The 22,500-nt window shown below is 37.7% G+C and overlaps 3 protein-coding genes across 3 annotated transcripts; 2 read left to right on the top strand and 1 right to left on the bottom strand.

Moving 5' to 3' along the window:
* Positions 1-356: 356 nt before the first annotated feature.
* Positions 357-12,904, bottom strand: LOC105388751 (zinc finger protein 724). The gene is made up of 13 exons (XM_048626863.1): positions 12,674-12,904; positions 12,434-12,563; positions 12,015-12,144; positions 11,745-11,941; positions 11,403-11,479; positions 10,842-10,943; positions 10,289-10,484; positions 8,019-8,134; positions 4,171-4,252; positions 3,915-3,997; positions 1,691-1,797; positions 1,017-1,041; positions 357-832 (listed from the first exon to the last, which is right to left on the bottom strand). Exons 1-13 carry the CDS (start codon positions 12,793-12,795, stop codon positions 763-765), a joined length of 1,437 nt encoding a protein of 478 aa, XP_048482820.1. The 5' UTR covers positions 12,796-12,904; the 3' UTR covers positions 357-762.
* Positions 12,905-13,057: 153 nt separating this feature from the next.
* Positions 13,058-16,697, top strand: LOC119690316 (transcription factor Ouib). Its single transcript, XM_048626835.1, has 8 exons — positions 13,058-13,327; positions 13,612-13,735; positions 14,258-14,387; positions 14,462-14,712; positions 14,799-14,965; positions 15,301-15,514; positions 15,796-15,911; positions 16,493-16,697. Exons 1-8 carry the CDS (start codon positions 13,248-13,250, stop codon positions 16,626-16,628), a joined length of 1,218 nt encoding a protein of 405 aa, XP_048482792.1. The 5' UTR covers positions 13,058-13,247; the 3' UTR covers positions 16,629-16,697.
* A 1,836-nt stretch (positions 16,698-18,533) lies between these two features.
* LOC105388760 (zinc finger protein 624) lies at positions 18,534-22,455 on the top strand. Its single transcript, XM_048626666.1, has 8 exons — positions 18,534-18,689; positions 18,949-19,072; positions 19,457-19,586; positions 19,800-20,008; positions 20,203-20,351; positions 21,154-21,364; positions 21,834-21,949; positions 22,281-22,455. Exons 1-8 carry the CDS (start codon positions 18,610-18,612, stop codon positions 22,408-22,410), a joined length of 1,149 nt encoding a protein of 382 aa, XP_048482623.1. The 5' UTR covers positions 18,534-18,609; the 3' UTR covers positions 22,411-22,455.
* Positions 22,456-22,500: the final 45 nt, after the last annotated feature.

Below are 22,500 nucleotides of genomic sequence, written 5' to 3'. Positions count from 1 at the left end.
AATGGTCGGAAAAGTTACTTTTTCTTTCCTACTTAACATGGACGAAACGGCATTTTAACAGCAATGACACAGGAAAATGAACTTTAAACGGTGGAAAGCTTTAGAAGTCGTCATTAATATTCTGCTGATGTACAAGTGCGGGCGCCCAACGGTGCCTAATGACGTTAAAAGTCAATAAAACCCCTTTTCATTTGGCGAAATTAAAGGACAGAGATGTAATTAGTCTTTCATTACGTCATAGGTACAATTTACCCGACCCATTGTTTTCTACTCTACATTAATCAATGAGAAATTTATTGGAATCTTCAAATCTAACAAAAACATTATTAAAGCATTTAAATTAATAAAAAATACAATGAGTTCTAAAAAAAACTTTTTTTTTTTTATACAAGGCATCTGACAGTGATAGTACCAATATAAATTAACGATTACAAATGATACGATTATGAGCCGATATGAATAACTATTTTATGTCAGCAACTTACAGCTAAATAAACTATACATACACACACATAATAACCGATTAGGTATCGCTTGTCTCCTAAGTTGAAAATGATACTATAATTTTAAGACAATACCTGTAGTAATAAGTGCTGCTTTTTCGGTTTCCTACACTGTAAATCCATTTTTTATTTAATTTAAAATAAGTAGTTAACAATCAAACATTTTAGGCAGCTTTTACATTCATATATCGCTTAACTCCTATAAGTACATTTTATAATACCTAGTTCGATACTCATTATTTACTAAGGTCAGTTTATACTAAAAATATGTGATGTCCTGCTGGGTTTCGTAAAGTTTGACATCATCCTTTTTCACGGTCATGTCCTGCCTAGAAAAGTAAAATTATTTTATTTTATTTTTTCAATACTGTTAGGCTAATAAATTGTATAATGAGGTAACTTATGGATCTGAAAGGAAATGAAGCGGACTTATGATAGCACACTGACGAAAATTTACTGGGAATAATTATGAGTATTTTACGTATTTCAGGATAAGAGGCTTTGAATACTTACATAATCGTTACTGTTTGTTGTTGAACTGAAACAAACACAAATTATATTAATAAAATTAAAATTGAGCTGATAATACATAAAAAAAACAGAAAATAAGGGAAGTGGTTATGGTGGACGAGTGTATGATTCGTCAGTATAATTAGTGATCAGTATAATGTATCAAAGTATCAGCATTGGTGTGAAATGTGATAATATTCGGTCATACATTATTCGGTTAGTACATCAGGTAAATTCATCTCGAGGTTCCATCACTGATAAGAATCCATCCAGTATAGGTATGTGGTAAGTATTTCCTGTGTCTATATAGGGAAACCAACAAATCTAGCACGGGGCACAAGACGAACGGGGCGAAGCAAAACGTCACATAAACCTTGTGTCGCACTTCTCACTTGGCGAAAACCTTTGTTACCTCTTGTTCCGCGCGTCTCGTCTTGCGCCCCGTGCTATGATGGTATGCTATGATGTTCTTGGTAACATTGTCAACTTATCACTAGCTAAAATGCCTAAAATAGCAGTGTCGCGTACTACTCCTCTGCTATCGCAGCTATAGTAGGTATATTTCATAGGATATGTGTCACTCACTTGTAAGCCACCTCTGACTACCCCTTCGGGGATTACAGTCGTGAGTGAATTATACATATACATACATATATGTGAGTGTGTGTGTAACTCACCAATCTGCGGCATGGCGACGTCGGTGAAGTAGATGAAGTCCTTCCCGTCGGCCACCGCGAACTCGGGGGGCAGCACCGGCGCCGCCACCGCCACCTGCTGCTGCTGTCTGTACGCACACAATATGGTTTAAAATATGAATTAATATGACGAGGGGGGTGGCCTTAACAGTTTTTGGAAAAACGCTTTCAAACAGAATGCATGAGTTTTTATCGACTGGCGGCGCTAATGTTGCGTATCATAGCGCCTTAAGTGTTCGATCCAGACTCACTGGAGGTAGGAGAGGAGAGGGTTGGTTGCCGTGGAGAACCGAGAACCGGTGCGCCCAAAATATTCTGGGTAATCCACGGCGTTGCCACATGAAGGGACTATAACATAAATGTTGACCACTGCTTTTAGTGTTTGGCTATGATCAATGTTTCAGCAATTATAATGAGTCGATGAGTTTAGGTTTTTGCCAACTACTTTTTTACTGATTTATTTATATTATTATTATAAAAAAAATAAAATTATAATAAAATTATTATTATATTATAATAGGACAAATAAACGTTTCATATATCTAACTACACTCGCGAGCAACCAAATCGACTCAAGCCTTGACGGCGCAAACATACATTAATACAAGTAAAATTATGAATAGAAATAATAAAAATGATATGTCATTTAAAAGCTTAAGATGTCAGCTTTAATTTGATATCATTATTATTGAAATCCATTCATCATTTTTGAAATAAATGATGTCTGAACGCAATTGTAGGAAAAACGGGAATTTAGGAAAAAAGGGTATGGGTATCGTATTATACAAATTAAACAAAAAATGTTAAGATAAAAATTTATTTATTTAAATCAATACTTTGTATTGCCCCCTCTTGCCCTAATTACAGCCTGCAGCCTGTTTCTCATAGACCTTATCAACTTTTTGACAGTTTCCTGAGGAATGCCGTCCCACTCCTCTAATAAAGCTGTCTTCAGCTCGTCCACGCTTGCAGGGACTGGATTCCTGGCCCGAACTCTTCTTTTGAGCTCGTCCCATAAGTGTTCGATGGGATTCAGGTCAGGACTGAGCGCAGGCCAGTCCATCGTGCGCAATTCCTTCTCTCTCAGAAACTGCCGACTGACTCGTGCCGTGTGGCAGCGGGCATTGTCGTGCATTAGCACGAAGTCTTCACCGACAAATTCTGCATAGGGCACAACATGACCGAGTAGAATGTCGGTGATGTACCGATCAGCTGTTAACCCGCCTCCTCGGCCGCCTCCAGGCACGAAAACAAGTGCGGTTTTTCCCTCTAGAGAAATACCAGCCCACATCATGCAGGAACCGCCGCCATATGCTACTGTTTCAGCGAAACAACATTGGGCAAATCGTTCCCCCGGACGCCGGTAGACCCGGCCTCTCCTGTCACTGCCATGCAGACACACTCTGCACTCATCAGTAAACAGGACCGACCGCCATTGCGCAATGCTCCAATCGAGATGCTCTCGAGCAAACTGAAGACGCGCTTGTCGGTGGCCTGCAGTCAATTTGGGGCCTGATGCAGGTCTTTTTGGTGTCAAGTTGGCTTCCTTCAAGCGTCTTCTCACTGTCCACTCGCTGACAGCCACTTGTCGTACACGTCTCAGTTCTTGCTGCACATCAACGCCCGTAAGGTGTCGATTGCGCAGCGAGGTTGAGACAATGAAGCGGTCGTCTCTCTCTGAAGTGCAGCGGTGGCGGCCCGTTCTTGGTCTTCGATTGAAGGCACCAGTCTCTTGGAACCGTCTGTATACTCGGGATACAGCAGACTGGCTCAAGTGGAGCTGGGCAGCGACTGCTCGCTGACTTAACCCTTGTTGCAGCAAGGCAACAACTTGAGCAGCTTCTTCTGGTGTGGTATCCATGGGTTTGCGAAAACAAGGAATACAATGCAACGAGATGTGTACCGGTCAACTTGCAACAAGCGACTGATAAGGTACACCGGATGTGGAAAGGTTTTATAGCGGGATCAGGTAGCGCAAGGCGTGGATTCCTAATGAGGTAATTAACACTGACGGGCAATTAAAATGCGTCATTAAATCTGCGCTTAGTTTTTTTTTATGGTATTGATCTTAATTGAAAGCCTAATTCTTCAGCTTTCGAATGACATATCACTTTTATATTTACCATTTATCGTTTTAGGAAAATCAATGTATATGTGCGCCGTGAAGGCTTGAGTCGATTTGGTTGCTCGCGAGTGTAGTTATTACCTCCACTTTTCCAGCTCAGTGGTGTCGGGCTGTCGCCACTTCTCTTCTTCTACCGGCTCAGACTGTCGCTGCAATCGCTCCACCTATGCATAGACATTTACAGTTGTAGGTTAAATATGATGTATTGTGAAGGGATTTATATTGAATACACACAAAAATATTACCAATGTTGTATGTGCTCCAAAAGGGTTAGAGGAATAGTATGTTTATGAAACATTTGTTAATTTGTCTATTAGGATAAGATATACTTAGTTACCTGCTTGTACGAAGGCTCCCCGCCTATATAGTCTCGCTTCGCTCGGTTGTGAGTCTTGATTTCGTGCTTACGCAGGTCCGATCTGAAATGTGAATTTGAGGTTACTATTTCCTACTTGATTGGATTGGAAACTTTACATAGTACTAATACAGAACAATTACATAAACAAAATTGTGGTGTTTGGACCTTTTTGATATAGAAGTTTGTTTATATGTTTAGGTTGTCTATTACCGAATAGAAGAATGGTGAACAACAAACTCGTATATTATTTGCCTAAATATCACATTGGCGACGAGGATGGGATTTTATTGGCGCATTCAATTAGAAGTTATGTTCTGAGAACTGCCTTAACATTCAAAGGGGTGACTATGAAACGTACTTAAAAGAGAAATATGAGAAATTGTTTAGGGACGAATTAGGTACGTTCAATAAGCATAAAATTTAAATTAAGATTAAAGAAGGTTCACAGTTTAAGTATTTCAAGCCGCGGCCCGTTCCTCTTGCCTTGAAGGCAAAGGTCGAAGAGAAGCTGAATCGCCTCGTGGAGTTAGGGATTCTGGAAAAGGTTGAGCATTCCGAGATCGCTACTCCTATTGTGCCGGTGTTGCGGCCCGATGGAAATATACGCCTGTTTGCTGACTATTCGGTAACGCTGAATAAATTGGTTTGCATGGATAATTATCCTATTCCTCGCATTGAGGACTTATTTGCAAAGTTGCACGGTGGTCAAGAATTTTCGAAACTTGATTTGTCTCGAGCGTATAACCAACTGGTTCTAGACGATTCAAAGTATTTGACGTGCATTAACACACATAAAGGGTTGTTTTGTTTCAACAGATTGGTGTTTGGTTTAAGCAATGCCCCGTTCATCTTCCAAAGGACGATGGAGAATCTTTTAGGTGATATTGAGGGTGTTTGCATCTTCTTAGATGACATTCTGGTAACTGGGGAAAACAAGAACATTCACCTTAAAAGACTGGAGGAAGTGATGAAAAGACTAGAACAGGCAGGGTTGCGTTTGAAGCAGGACAAATGTGAGTTATTCAAAGAGTCTGTAGAGTATTTGGGATTCTTGATTGACAGACATGGCTTACACAAGTCTCCGAAAAAGGTAGAAGCCATTTTGAACTCTAAATGTCCCAGGAATGAGAGTGAATTGAAGTCATTCCTAGGTATGGTGAACTATTACTGTTGCTTTGTGCCGAACACTTCAAGTGTTCTGAGTCCGTTGCACGCGCTGTTACAAAAAGGGGTCAAATGGGTATGGGGGAATGAACAAGAAGATGCATTTCAAAGGATTAAAACTGAATTAGCATCGGATCAAGTTCTTGCTCATTACAACCCCGAATTACCGACCATAGTGACGTCAGACGCGAGTCCGCACGGGCTGGGCGCGGTGTTGGCGCAGCGGCAGCCGGACGGCACGGAGAGGGTCGTTGCTTACGCTTCGCGTACGCTTTCTAAAGCGGAGTGTAACTATGCCCAGATTCAGACAGAAGCAACAGCCATAGTGTTCGCAGTGAAAAAGTTTCACCATTACCTTTATGGACGTGGAGAGCCGTTTATTCTGAGGACTGATCACAAACCGTTGATCACCATATTCGGTAACAAAAAGGGCGTACCGGAATTAGCGGCGAACAGGTTGCAGCGGTACGCATTGTTCTTGACGGCTTACAATTTCGAGATAGAGTACGTTAGAAGCCAGGATAATGTTGCTGATTTTCTCTCTCGAGCAATAGGTAGCTACAAAGATGATAATTCCGAAAATAATGAAACGGGACTGTATATACATTTTATGTCGGATTCTTTATTGAAACCGATAACAATTGCCGATGTAAAAATTGAAACCAGCCGAGACCCAGTTTTGATTAAATTGTCGAACTGTATTAGGAATGGATGGCCTGCCAAATGTAATGATGATGATTTGAGGCCATACTATAGGTGTAGATTAGAACTGTCTCGAGAGAACGATTGCATTATTAGGGGCCATAAATTGGTTATACCTAGTAAATTTCGTAAACAGTTACTAGATGAACTGCATAGCTCTCATTTTGGTGTAGTGAAAAGTAAAACAGAGGCTAGAGCACGAATGTGGTGGCCCGGCATCGACCGGCACATCGAGGAGACAGTCGGCTCGTGCTCCGCGTGCGCCGCGCTGAGGCCCGCGCCGCCGCGCGCGCCGCTCGCGGTCTGGACATACCCGGAGCGGCCGTGGCAGCGCATGCACATAGATATGTTTTCACTGCACGACAAGCAATTCCTAATTGCTGTAGATGCACTTACAAAATGGGTAGAATGCTATGTGATGAGCAAAACGGACACTAAAAGTGTGTTAGAAAAATTAGAAGAGCTTTTTAGCAGATTTGGATTGGTGGAGACCCTAGTGAGTGATAATGGGCCCAATTTTGTGTCAGCCGAGTTTGAGCGTTTTTGTGAGCACAATGGTATAAGCCACATCACCAGCGCACCGTACCATCCGGCATCAAATGGCCAGGCAGAAAATAGCGTTAAGACGGTAAAAGGGGCTTTGAAGGTGATACTAAAACCGGCAGATAGTCAAACAGCTTGTCAGAGTGGTGTAAATAGATATTTATTTGACTACAGGAACTCGGTTCATTTGACGACAGGTTTTTCTCCTGCGCAGTTAATGTTCGGTCGCACGTTGCGCGGTCGTTTCGATCTGTTGCGAGGCTCACCACCGCCGCCAGCTCCGCAGGATGCGCCGGCTACGGTGTTGCTGTCGGCTGAAGCTCAGAGAAATGTTTCTGCTCAGCAAAACTCTCAATGTAGACAGTACGGTGGCCATAGGCGAGCCAACTTTTGTATCGGTGACTATGTTTTGGCTAAATGTTTTTTTAATAATGGTAATAGGACTGAATGGAAACTGGGCAAAGTTGAAGAGAAGATAGGTGCCATGATGTATATAGTGTACATAGGAGATTTAGATGTGAAAGTTAGAAAGCATGTTGATCACCTCCTGAAATATAAGGGTATTGTGGAAGATGATGATGATGTGCCATACTATGACTGCACCGATGTTACTGCTGGCACTTCTATAGAGGGGGAGGAGAGTAGAGGCGAGGCTGCTCCTCAGCCACCAGTGGGTGACAGTGGTCGGCCAGTACGTTCCACTAGGAATCCGAATCCTATATATAAGTAAAGTATAATAAAAAGGAAATATTTTATCTGAATAATTATTTGATTTTGTTTTGTTAATGATTTATTAATTTAGTTGGATTAATGTGTAAGGATGTATTGATTTTTAAGTTGCTTATATTGTTTTGTAAATAGTAGGGGAGGAATGTGGTGTTTGGACCTTTTTGATATAGAAGTTTGTTTATATGTTTAGGTTGTCTATTACCGAATAGAAGAATGGTGAACAACAAACTCGTATATTATTTCCCTAAATATCACAAAAATATTTACGTTTTAATTTATGTTTGTCTTTTCCTCTTCCTCTGTAAAGGATGCACATATGATGACGAGCCGAAACTCAAAGGCCGGTCGTATTTTATAAATAAAATAAATTAGAGGAACTTTTGCCCTGCTTTCCGGTACGCGGCGGACCGACATGATAATGTGCGCGGTCGTTATGAGGTGTGTATAAAGACAAAGGCTCACTTGCAGTGCACTAAACTATACAGCAAATATATTTATAATTTTCCATAGAAACTTTGTTGGTCACGTGACTTTTTACTATGGAGAATTAGTCTATTTTTCGCGAATTTTGAAATTCTGATTTGATTTTCAGGCTTAGATATAACATGCTGCACATGTAGGTTTCGGCTTAGTATACCCTTTTTGCAACACGCTGTATAGGATCTATTAAGGTTGGTCTTGGTGCTCACTTGTAGCAGAAGTCTCGTCCGCAGTAGTGGCACGAGTGCTTGATCTTCATGTGGGCCGCCTCGTGGTGCTCGCGCAGCGCCGCGCTCGTGCGGAACGCTTTGTCACAGAGTGCACACTGGGGGGAGAGACAGGTTTTTAAATAATAGCTACTATAGATAGAAAGGAGATAACTTATCAAAAGCACAGTCGCTAAGCACAGAGAAAAATGGGCATTGCTCTTTATGAAATTGTCTCTGTCGCAAGCGCACAGTCATAGTGCGCTCACGCTTGCACAGTAACCTTGATGGCCTGCGGCAGAGATTGTGATTGGTTGTAGATGCAAAGGTCAACGTTCGATTTTCTCTGTGCTTGCCAACCAGCCTTTAATCATGGACCTTCAGAGCGCCTATCTTAGCTTTTACAACATCCAGGCTTGCTGCTCCAATTTACACGGGAGCTAAACTAGCTGAGCTGAAATTAGGGGGACATGTACAAAGGTTCCACTCGAGAGAGCCACGCACAGGAGTTTCCCTCGGGTGCATATTGCGACGTATAAAAACGAAATGTATAATTTCACATTAATAACGTTCACAACATATAATTTCACATTAATAACGTTCACAACGTATAATAACAAAATCTATAATTTCATTAGGTATAAGATTCAATTGGTATAACGTACATTTCATATAATATCAAAATAACTAACACTCACGAGGACTAATATCAATTCGTATAACATACATTACGTATATCAATTAAAATATATACTATCATTTTGTATAAAGTTCTTCTCATAACACATAATCTGTGTTTAATTACCCAACACCGTCAAACAAACCCCCTAGCACGAAAGCCTAAAGATAGGTACGACGATGAGCAAAGCGAGGAGGAGCGGTTAGGTGCACATGTTCGTTAAAAGCAAAGCGGAGCGCAGCGAAGCGGAGCGGAGCGTCTCCCAACATACACTCACGGGCAATGAAAAGGTTCCACTGAGAAAAGTATCAAATTACTCCTAGACGGAAAAGGCTAGCTTAATGACGCCTTCTGAAATATTGAAGTACATTTAACAGAGCATCAGGATATTACCAACTAAAATGGTAATACTTTGTTCAAATTTTAAACTAAATGTTTGAAAAAAATGCGTTGTTTGATGACGGCATTTTGTGAGTGGAACTATTTCATTGCCCGTGAGTGTAGCTCCAATCATAATATTTTTTTGTTCATTATACATAATTATATTATATCCGTTGAATAATATATATTATAAACGTTATATATTATGAACTTTATACATTTTAATCGATATATCAATTGAAATTATACTTTTTGAACGTTATTCTTGACGAAATTATGTATTTAGTAATTATACCTTCCGTTTGTTATACACAGTGAACGTAATACTTAATAAATTTATAAAATATGGGCGTATACCTTGTCAATGTTATACTATTCGTTTTTATACCTCGTATTACTTACCCGTTTCCCCCTCCCTCAGAGTAGAAAAGAATATAACAAATACCTTGAACTGCTTCTCGCGGTGCGTGAGCTTGTGCTTGTTGAGGTTGCTGGGGTTGACGAAGGTGGCGCCGCAGTGCGTGCACTTGTACGTACATAGATACATTGTTTCTATACAGCTACTATAGATACCTTGAACTGCTTCTCGCGGTGCGTGAGCTTGTGCTTGTTGAGGTTGCTGGGGTTGACGAAGGTGGCGCCGCAGTGCGTGCACTTGTACGTACATAGATACATTGTTTCTATACAGCTACTATAGATACCTTGAACTGCTTCTCGCGGTGCGTGAGCTTGTGCTTGTTGAGGTTGCTGGGGTTGACGAAGGTGGCGCCGCAGTGCGTGCACTTGTACGTACATAGATACATTGTTTCTATACAGCTACTATAGATACCTTGAACTGCTTCTCGCGGTGCGTGAGCTTGTGCTTGTTGAGGTTGCTGGGGTTGACGAAGGTGGCGCCGCAGTGCGTGCACTTGTACGTACATAGATACATTGTTTCTATACAGCTACTATAGATACCTTGAACTGCTTCTCGCGGTGCGTGAGCTTGTGCTTGTTGAGGTTGCTGGGGTTGACGAAGGTGGCGCCGCAGTGCGTGCACTTGTACGTACATAGATACATTGTTTCTATACAGCTACTATAGATACCTTGAACTGCTTCTCGCGGTGCGTGAGCTTGTGCTTGTTGAGGTTGCTGGGGTTGACGAAGGTGGCGCCGCAGTGCGTGCACTTGTACGTACATAGATACATTGTTTCTGTACAGCTACTATAGATACCTTGAACTGCTTCTCGCGGTGCGTGAGCTTGTGCTTGTTGAGGTTGCTGGGGTTGACGAAGGTGGCGCCGCAGTGCGTGCACTTGTACGGCTTCTCGCCGGTGTGCGTGCGCATGTGCATGACCAGGTAGTACTTGTGCTTGCATTTGTAGGGACACATGTCGCAGAAGAAGTTGAACGTGTCCGTGTGGACCAGCCTGTAGGAACGGTTAGATGTTATCAATGGGGAGAAAAAGTAAAAGCTGATTACAGATGGCGCCTTAGACGACTGTACCCGATTCCCCAGTTCTAATTGGTTGATTCAGTCACCCTCAATAATGTGATTGCTGAAGAGAATAATCTTCTTATGAAAAAAAAAGTCCAGAACTCTAACTTCAAGATGGCGACGCGGAGTAAAACACAAAATGCAACATGTGGAAAAGATTAGACAGTATCAATTGTAATTTATATTTAGCTGTATTTATTATCTCTTTCAGCTAACATGAAAGAAAAGAAGTATCTTCTCATGAATGAAAAATTCAAAAGGGCGGCTTACAAAAAAACAAACAACTCACATGTGAGTCTTCAACCTCGCTATGATGGGGAACTCCTTGCCGCAGGTGGCGCACTTGTGCGGCGTGTGGTCCTTGTGCGTGTGCCGCCGGTGCTGCGCCATGCTGGGAGTTGGAAAACTTAATCAAAATCGGTTTAGCCGTTTGGGAGCTACGCTATCACGTATAGATAGACATATATGTTAGACTTAATTACAAACCCGGTTAACATGAACGTCTGTTAACGATGTCGATAACTATGTCGATAACGATGTTCAAAACACGTTGATCAACCACCACCACAGCCACAGCCATATATGACTAGATTCCACAAATGCACTAATTTCTATGAGAACTGGGCGAAAAGTATAGGAATTATTATTTTTGACACTGATAATGACAGCTGGATGTATGAACTATCTTATATGATCAACCTTTTGAGACGCGCAGTACATACATACATACATACGTACGTACATACATTGGGGAATCTAGTGTCATACATGTCTGTGACCACAGCACTGTATTTACCGCGAATCTAGATCGATTACATACCCATGCAGCGGGGACAGGCGTTAAATTTACCTGAGTACTAGTTGCCCGCAGATGTCGCACGCTCGCCGCATGCACTGCCGGTCGCGACGGTGCGCCTTCAACTGCTCCTGTCAGTGGAGAACCAAAGTGTTAGTGACTTTGATAAACAATACGAATAGATGGAGTGTCACATTCAAAAACAAACCTAAATATTGTTTGCATTTTGTTGACTCTCAGAGCGAAATAAGCATTTTAAGTTCAATCTAATTACAATCATTGTGATAATTAGGTAATAAAGTGACAAATCTAGCTTCCTTTCTGAATCTTGAAAAGAAAAGTTTTGATAGATTCTTCAATGTAATAGGAGATCTATCTTAAGTTTTTTTTGCAAACCTTATCAGGAAACGTCATGTCGCACGGTGAGCAGTGGAACGTCTTTTCTTTTGGTAAGTTCTTCTTCTTGGCCTTCTCGAGGCTCTGCCGCTGCTTCTCTTTCTCCTCTTCTATTTTCATTCGTTGCAATTTCATTTGATGCAGTATCAGGTGGAAGTCGTGTTTTGAGTACGGGTATGAATGCAAAGAGGGATCACCTTCAAGAAACATTGGTGTTAGTATTTTATATTCAAGTTTATTTTATTTCATTATACATAGAGTTAAACTTACCCAAAGGATTTAAAATCTTTCTAAATCTTCTGTCGGAGGCCTCACAATTTTTCTTAAAAGCTAGAGCCATCTTCAATGTATCAAGACATTCAGTACAAATATATTTAGGAAGAGAATCATCCACTGTTATCTGTAATTGAATTTCACATGGTGGAATACTGATGGCAAACATAACATTTATTCAACTTCAATGGACAGCTTTCATGTCTTCAATCAACTAAGATATTACAATTTTTTGTAGAGGTAATTTGATCATCCTAGACATTAGTGTTTATATTCAGCCTTATTGATCAAGGAATAGTTATTGAAAACTTGAATATCATAGTACTTTTTAAAATTTACAGCAAAATTTAATTTACAAATTTGGATGAATGTACCTCTATGGCACCTTAGCATGCAGAATTGAAGTAGGTACTTACAGAAACATTAGTTATAGATCGAATGGCACTAATTATGTCATATTCTTCAGTCAATTTATCGATCAACGGAGTGCAACCACTTCTGGCACAAACTCTACAGATCATATCCGACGATATATTTTGTTTGTTGCTGAAATTAATAATAAATGTGTTAACTAAAACATTGCAAATTTTGGATACAGCTCATACAGCGTCGAGGGTACGAAATCCATGATAAAATTAATATTGCAAAGTGCATACCTTTCGTTAAATACTTTGTACCATTGATCACTGCTGCCGCAGCTTTTATCGTCTTCTTGTTTACAGGGAAATCTTCTTTTGGTAAACTTATCAAGCATGTTTTTAGTCAGATACGTAGCCATATTATTCACATACGTATTAATAATATAATTATTATTTCCCAAATTAATAATAAAACAAAATTATAGAAAATGTTTTACTATGCTTTAATGTAAATAGGTATTTGACAGAAACGCATTTGGCATTTGGAGTTGATTGATTGATAGTTTTAGTTTCACAGTCTGTGGTTCAAATATTGATAGATTTGAACCGGTATTTAGCCGAAAAAATATAATTTTTCCCCTCCCTACATAAACGCATCTGTGATTGAAGCATAGAGTAGGTGAACATAGTCTAACGTCAAAAAAGGTATTGTTGTTTTGATTAATCTCATTGGAGTTGATTCAAGTTTTGCAAAGTTTTGTATTGTAGAGGTGAATTTCACATCTAATGTAGAGAAATTTTATTTGCTGCTTATGACTGAAAAACGAAAACAGTGATAACAGTGTGCTGTATTATCTAAGTGGCAAGGGTAATGTCTAGTTCTTACCTCATGTATCATAATTTACTGGCGTCTTCAGCTGAGGATAACAAAGCAAAAATACAAAAAAATAGGTAAGCAATCTTTATAAATTATAAAATGGAATTATTTTAATTGAGAACATCAGTCTCTATGTACTTAAAAAATAAAGAGGTCAATATACTAGCAATATGTAATCACTACAAAGTACAAGTAAAAATGATACACTAATAGTTCTCTGCAAGACTTGTAATACATCTCGTTAGATAAGCTCTTATGTTCCTTGTTTGAATGTTTTCCAAAGCCAACATTTAACATCTTAGTAAGTAAATGTACCGTGATGTATGAAACTAATTTTAAAAAATCATTCAATTTTCAGACCAGAGAAGTTTACAGATCAAAAATGTAGGTTATGTCGTGAAAAACCGGGAAGCATCCGACTGTTCAATAATGAGCTTAGGACTAACATTGTTGGAGAAATATACAGTGTTACTGGAGTTGTTGTAAGTATGAAAAGGACATCAATCTATCTTATACAATCAAACACCTAGTACAGAATAATGAAATCAATACCTGGCCCACTATTACACATTACTCTGTTATGAATGAATCTGGCTAACATGAAAGGAGTGTTTGTGCATTATATGTATGACCTTAAGGCCTAAACTGTGTTGAAAAGATGGGATCACTTTCTACTATGCTGGTACACAGTGGGTTGGTGGGTTCACACACATGTTGTGTTGTAATGTAGATTTCGTTACAATGTTTTAAAAATTACCTAAATTACTAAATACTTAGTGGTATTTACATTTCATAGTATTTGAATGCATATTATTATCATTGTAGGAAGTGGATGCATTAGCCAACTAACTACCACCACTCTTACAACCTCGTTCCCAATTATTAAAAGTTACTAATAGATTTTGTAAACACACAAAAAAACTTATTTTAACTTTGCCATTATTATAATAGCCTATCTCTGTTCATAATCATTTGATAATACAATTATTTATATTTGATTTCAGTTTCGTAACATGAAAGACTTATCAACTTACATTTGCCAAAGTTGCGTGGACCAATTGGACAGCAGCATAAGGTTTCGAAACATGTGCCAACAGAGCAATAGAGCAATTGTAGAAGTCAATGTGAAACAAGGTATGTTATTGCGTTTTTTAAGTCATCACTTAAATAGTAAACAATGTTAATGCAAAGTCACCCTTTATTTTCAGAATATTGTGATATTGAAAAAACACTTCCAACCGATAAAAGAAAAATAATTAAAAACCAATCAATTAAGAAAGAAGAAGATATATTCAACAATGACAAAAGTAAATTTAAATCAATTAAGAAGAACACCGCAACTATTAAAGTTAATACAAATGAGGAGAAGAATTTCCTGGACTCATCTGATACAGATGATGATGATTTTGATAACTTTAATGATGATGATAACTTGAATGATGAAGGAGACAAAAGCCAGGTATACTGAGGGATTAGAACCTACAACTAGTAAGGCACTTGGGCCTACCATTTACATACTATTATAATGCTTGTATTATTTTTCAGTGTACCTACAACAAGAATTTGGAATGCCTAGTACCCAATTCTTGGGCTATACCTAAACTACATGAGATTTTAAAGAAAAAGGAGAAAAAACCCAAAGAACTAAAGCAACACTTATGTGAGTCATGTGGAAAGGAATTTGATAGTTTAATCCGCCTAAAATATCATATGTAAGATATTTATTTGTTATTTTATTGCATGAAATATAATTGTTGTTACCTTAAACTGTAAAGTCTGACAGAATACGTCTGTATTACATAACCATCAATGGTATTTATGGTATTTACATTATAATTATTATTAGTTAATTATTAAAAGCATTTCAGAAGCTAGGTTTATGAAAATTATGTTATTACCTACCGCTACCTAATCTCGGTAGAAAGTACATAAATATAAATCTGTGATCCGTCCACAATATAATATTATGAAGAAACATTAGTTAAAATACTATTAGTTTATAAGTAAGTATATTGCGTATTTTTTAATTTTTTTTGTAATATTTCAGGGTAATTCATGAGAATGTTTTCCCCTTTGCGTGTGATAAATGTCCGTACAAGGGACGAACGAAAAACACGCTGGTAACTCACATGAAATCGCACCTGCCTTATAGCGAGAGAACTTTGTGCTGCCCACACTGCAGTAAAAAAACAACCACCACCTCCAACATGAATTCACACATTAGAAGGGTCCATACCAATAATGGTGAACGCAATTTCAAGGTAGTATCTTGATTATTATCGTCACAATACTTTGAAAAACATTATTTTGATATTTTGTTGTTAATGACACAACAGTACAATACTACTTCAGTTTTTTCACGCTCTCACATTCTGAAAACAGCAAAAAAAAATGTTGGTCATTTATGTAATTGTTTTTTGCGGTATAGCGATAATTTTTTAAATCCAGCTAAACGACCTCCACAGTTCTCACTGCTGCTCATTCCCATCTCACTAAACTTTAAACATTCCGTTAGATGTGATAAAATGAATTTATGTTTCAGTGTACGCGATGTGAAAAGGATTTTAAAAACAATGCTGATTTAAAAAGGCATTTTAATGTAGTCCACGAAAACATGGGCACCACTAAGTGCCAAATTTGCTATAAGGTTTTCAACAAGTAAGTGCATTTCCTAGTTAGGTATATACTTTTACTACTATACCTTTGAGAAGCACAGAAACAAATAGAAGGCCATAATCACGATGGAAACTTTTTCGATTTGTAGCTATGCATATATAGTATGTAGTAATATGGCTGGTGAATGATAGGGTGAGGAACGCTATAGATCTCATCCAGTGGCGTGCTTTGGGAGAGGCCTACGTCCAGCAGTAGACTGCTATAGGCTGATGATGATACTAAGTATGTTTGATATTGTGAAGTCTCTGTAAATATGTTGTGTACTCTACATATTCCAACCTCATCATCAGAAGAGTAGTAAGTTCCTTGCACCCTCCTCAGGGGCTTTTTCTGAGCAACTTTAGTTACTTACAAGACTTAAAAATATACACAGTATAGTTGGCAAAAAATCCTACGACATAACTTTACGAGTATTGGTCATGTGACTTTATTTTATATCATGTAGTTTTTTATTTATTTAACTATACCTAAAGAGTTTAGAAAGAGTTCCCGAGTCACCAACTTTTGTTTGATCCATACCTTCACGGATAGTAAGAAATAAAAATCTTATGTCGTTTTTTCAGAAAAAACTTGAGGAAACATCTTTGGCGCGTTCACAAAATTCAAAAAGAGAAGTCGAATCTTCCTAATAGATTGCCAGCTTATTTACTTTGTAATCCGACCGAAGATCAGTCGGCTCCGGTAGCTACACAACAATGAATAATGTTATACTTACTCAATGATAAATATAATTAGAATTGATTGTCATTGTAAGCCTATACTCTAGCTGATACATGTTGTTTGATTATTAACCTAGTAAGGCGCCCCGTCAACAAATGAACGGATCCGGTCGGCTTAGGATTAACTGAAAGGAGTGCTCACACAATAAGTAATAATATTTGATTCATTATTGCACAATTACGTTAAGTAATAAGTGTACAAAAAGTGGACTTAATGCTTAAAGCATTTTCTATCAGTCAATCTAAAGGAGGTACAGGAAAATCAATAATAATTTACCTACATCGAATAGGATTTGATAAAAAATAACCGCGCCACCACTGAATTCTTACGGCAAAATCGGGAACTAACCTGCAGTAACCTAACCTGCCTGTTCGTTCATACCTAATACATATCTGCATAGACACGACAAGTACAACTTACTCGTTATTCTATGGTAAAAGGTAACTCCGTTGTGTAGTTTTAAAGATATAGTCATACATACTGAAACGTAACACACATGTGAAAAGTGTATTTATGTAGTGATAGAAGACTGTGGTACGGTCATGTGCAGAGAAACCTGACCCCCCTCTCATAGTAACAAAGCTTCTGAGAGGGGTCAGATTTCTCTGCCGATAAGCTACACAACAATGAATATCTCAGTGATAAATATACCTAAAAGTACCTACTATATGTAACTATTATACACTCCAGCCAATTCATGCTGTTGGATTTTATAACTTGATATTATTACCCGACTGCCGAAGGAGGGGGGTAATGTTTTTCGATTGTATGTATGTATGTTTGTCTGTTTCTTTGTTCCCTAAACGACTTGATAGATTTTGATGTATGAGATATCGTTAGAAGCGTATTGATGGCGCGATGGTTATAGGCTATGTGAACTTACATTAAAATGTACATAGCGCCCTCTAGAGGACATAACGTGATGATCGAAAAAAAATAATCCAACTATGCCGTGTGGGCTTGATTTGCACATTAAAAAAATATGCATATTGTAGGTATTTAAATAACAATACCAAAATTATTGAAATAAAAAATGTTCATGAACTCAATTTCATATAATAAAAACAACTAAAAAGTTACAAATAAAAAAATATAATTATAAACAAACAAAAAAACCCGACTGCACGCTAAAAAGATGAAAACAAGTCCCAATGTTAATGGAAAGTATCGCAGGCGGGGACCAACTTGACCGCCACACAAAGCCGTTTTTTTAGGGTAATGTTTTCTAAGTAACATTCAGCTAAATGGTGAACCCTCTGCTGGTCCCCGCCTACGCCTTTTTTATTTTATTAATTCCCTACCCTAACGCAGGTAAAATTATATTAATAATTATAGGTACCTCCTGCTAGCACCGCACTTGGCTATTCGTTTTTTATATTGGATGTTTGCTGTATTTCCCTATACACACATGGCAGTTTTCGAATAATGCAAATACAAATAAAAATATTTTTATTAATTCACTTTTGAACCCAATATCTCGGAAACCTCATGTTTTTGATTTTTTTTACATATTTTTCCCTCATATAATACAATTTTATCAATTAATTTAAATAGGTTTGGTTAGTGGATGCTAACTTACGCAAAGCGGGTCAGATTCTTTAAGTTATTATTTTACAAAACAGCCTTACCCTTCTTTTTCTTAGGCCGAAAAAGGGCCGAAACATTACGATTAGCACCGGTTTCTTAAATATTATCTTTCTCCTATTCTGTGTGTGATGACTGACAGAGGGGTGGTTTGGTACATGTATTGTATACCTACAGCACAACAAAATAAAGTTGAAATTGATATAGCATTGACATCGTTTTCTCTTAGTTTGATTTGATGTTTTGATTTTCTATTGTGAGTTGATTGAGAGTCCGTCAATTTTCACATTTATTTTGGAGCGTTTTTATTTGTTGTTAGTTATAACTGAGATAGGTATAATCGTGTTCTGTATATTAGGTGCAGTTGGTAAGGGCAATGTCCAGTTCGTACCTAATTTATCATACTTTACTTGCGGCTGCGGCTGAGGACGACAAAACAAAATTACAAAAAAATAGGTGAGTAAACTGAGCATAAATAGGATGATGAATTTATAGCACGATAAATTTGGAAAATTTACACTTAAATCGTTAATTTAAGGTTTGGCCAGTCTATCTTCTTCAGTTAGAAAAAATATATATAAATTTGTGTACTTACTTGTGAAATAAATAGATCACTCTACTAAGTACAAATGAAAACTACACTAGTTTAGTTTTACCATTAACCAAAGAAAATTACATTTATTTATCCAATATAATATTTTAACATACTATTTAGACCAGATAAATCAGCAGATCAAAAATGTAGAGTATGCTGTGAGAAAACTGGAAGCATCAAACTATTTAACAATGAACTCAGGACCAACTTCATTGGAGAAATATACAGCGTCACAGGAGTTCTTGTAAGTATCAACACAGGTATTGAACTATTATCAATCAATCATTGGCAAAAACTATAGAATTATAGAATCAACACCACATGCCGTACAAACTATTCTTTGTGAGGGTATAAGTGACAGCTTCTGTCTCACTTGAACCTGATGTTTCAAGTCTTGAATGGTTTCCCACTACGACGTCCACTGTGGGTTAGTTGCTGAATGCATTTTTCATCACAATTTTTTCCAAAACTTATAAAATTTTACTCTTGTTTCCCTTGTATTTGGCTGATTCTTAATAAGATCAACAAATAGTAAAAGTATGTTTTCTTACACTTAATTCTTAGTATCATAAACCATAAATATTCATTGGTAATCTTTTTATAATACTAATACAAACATTAACTTTAGTTCTGTTACATGCAAGACTTATCAACTTACATTTGCCAAAGTTGTGTGGACCAGTTGGACAGGGGCTTAAGATTTCGCGACATGTGCAGGCAGAGTAATAGAATAATTATGGAAGTCAATGTAAAGCAAGGTACTTAATGTAGTTTTTTATTATTATTATTATTATACAACAAACACATGTAATATGACTTTAGTGTGTGCATAGTTATAGTTAATTAAGTATTTATATTTTAAACGATAGGGCTCGTAAATACGGTCATCATATACATTTTAGTTCTAGTAGTTTACATGAGTTATGATTATCATGTGCCAAAAAACATACCTAATTGTATTTTTTTTTCAGAATATAACTGTAATAACGGAGAAACACAAACAGATAAAAAATATATGATTAAAAGCCAATCAATTAAAAAAGAAGAAAATATGTTTCAAGAGAACAAATGTAGATCTGAATCAGTTAAAAATACCACCACCAAAAAGGTTAAAATAAAATCCAACGATAAATTTCGGGACTCATCTGATAATTTTAATGATGAAGAATACAATAGCCAGGTATGCTGAGAGTAAAGAACCTGGGCCCTTAGGTCCTATCGCCATTGAAGACGATGCTATAATATTCTGGCCCTCATTAATTAACATACACAATTTATGATGTTGTTTTCGCCAATATTTTATTATGTTAAGTATAACATCAGTAACATTACACACAAACAATATTTGAAATATGTGAGATGGTTTTTTTTCAGGATGTGTTCAACAAAAAATATGGATGCAAAGTTTCCATGTCTCCCGAGACTCTGAAGAAAAAGAAGAAAATACCTAAAGAACCAACGCAACACTTATGCGCCTCTTGTGGCAAGTCGTTCACTAAATTACACGACCTAAAAAATCATATGTAAGTATGTAAGATTTTTAAGTATACTTATTTGAATTTTAAGTAAATAAAACTATGTACGCTCGTATATATATTTTTTTTAATTTATAATACACACACACGCACTCACGCCTTGTACTAATGTACTCCCTTGCGGGGTAGGCAGAGGTGCATTGCTGCACCCACTTTTCGCCAGAGTGTTATGTTAGTCCAAATGTAATAGGGGGCGGGCCTATTGCCATTTTACGGGCACATCCAAGACCTGAGAACAAATATCTGTGTTTAAACATATATCTGCCCCAGCCGGGAATCGAACCCGGGACCATCGGCTCAGTAGTCAGGGTCACTAACCACTACGCCATTCGTATAAATTAAATTATTAATATAATATTATATTAATAATTTAATTTATTACTTCACATTCAAGTGTGATATATGAAGTGATGAATATTGACGCCCTATACTAAAATAATTCTAACTCACGGCAGAGTGTATTCAGTGTATTATATTTATGTATGATTTTAACACGTCCATATTAGTCGTGTATAAGATGGGAAATAAATAAATACTTAAGGCCTGTTTCGCAAAGTCAACATAATGGCTAACTGTGGGATAAAAGACATGCTGTCACTGTCTAAAACATAATAACAGACAGTCATAGCATGTATTTCATCCCACAGGTACCTATCCTTAATCCAGACATTGTGAAACAGGCCCTTATGCTGTCTGCTGTATAATACTTACACTTTTATTGTTTTGCTATACCTACCTAGACTAAGTTACTGAAAATAAATATTTTGTATTTTTATCGTGTAATTTTCAGGGTGATCCACGAGAATATTTTTCCCTTTGCATGTGACAAATGTCCGTACAAGGGACGAACGAAAAGCACGCTAGTTGTCCACATGAAGTCCCACCTGGCCCACAGCGAGCGGCCGCTGTCCTGCCCACACTGCAGCATTAAAACAACCACCGCCTCCAACTTGAATGCACACATTAGAAGAGTTCATAATAATGGTGAAAGAAATTTTAAGGTAACTAGGTCTTTATTTATTGAATCAACCATGAAATTTATAACGTAACCAAAGTTAAAAACCCCCGACATTCTTTGTGAGTTTAGCCGCCGTCACACCACGGACGAAATAAGGGATTTCATGTCTACACAGACACGTTTAACTGAAAACACCCCTTTTTTCGTCGGTAGTTCTGGTGTTACGGCGGCTAATCTGACATAGATCTGCACAAAGCACGGTACACAAAAACCTGCTTTATCATCATGAGCCAATAATCATTCACTGCTGGACGTAGGCCTCTCCCAAGGAGCGCCACAACACTTTGCCTCTGCCTTTCTCATCCACCCGCTACCGGCTACCTACCTAAGATCGTCGGTCCAGCGGGCAGGAGTGCCTGTATTGTCTAATGAAGCAGGTGGCACGTTTGCGAGTCACCTGACTGTACTGACGAGCATTTCGGACGATTTAACAAAATGAATTTGTGTTTCAGTGTACGCGATGTGAGAAAGATTTCATAAACAAAGGTGATTTAAGAAGGCATATCAATATGGTTCACGAAAATATGGGCAACACTAGTTGTCAAATCTGCTATAAGGTTTTTAAAAAGTAAGTTATATTTTTCACGCACAAATAAGCTTAATCGTCTTATCTATGGGGTAGCAGCATAATATAGTGCATCACAAGTGTGTTAAGTACTTATAGTATATTATTTCTTCAAATTAGATCATATTTATTTTTACACTTTTCACACTTAGAAACGACTAGAATGATTGCAAAAAATATTTCACCTATGGAAAGCTCCCGTTATCTTTACTATATTTATACCTAGGGCCACTTGCACCAACATATTAAATCTAGATTTAGTGTTAAATTTAAATGTTTGTGCAAGTGGCCCCTAGTGTAGTACAATAAAAACTTTATTCGTTTTTTTTTTCAGGACAAGCTTGAGGACACACCTTTGGAGGTTTCACAAAATAAAAAAAGAGAAATTATATAGCAGAATGCCAGCATATTTGCGTTGTAACCAGCCCGAAGATCAACCGGAACCGGTAGCCACACAACAATGAATATATCGATGATAAATATACTTAATTTATTACCTACTTACCTAATTAATGTACTTTTATTTTGAATTAGTCAAAGAACTTTCGTCGCGC

The sequence above is a fragment of the Plutella xylostella genome, chromosome 17, assembly GCF_932276165.1.
Source record: "Plutella xylostella chromosome 17, ilPluXylo3.1, whole genome shotgun sequence".
Classification (NCBI taxonomy): domain Eukaryota; kingdom Metazoa; phylum Arthropoda; class Insecta; order Lepidoptera; family Plutellidae; genus Plutella; species Plutella xylostella.
This window is presented reverse-complemented; position numbering and strand designations above follow the sequence as displayed.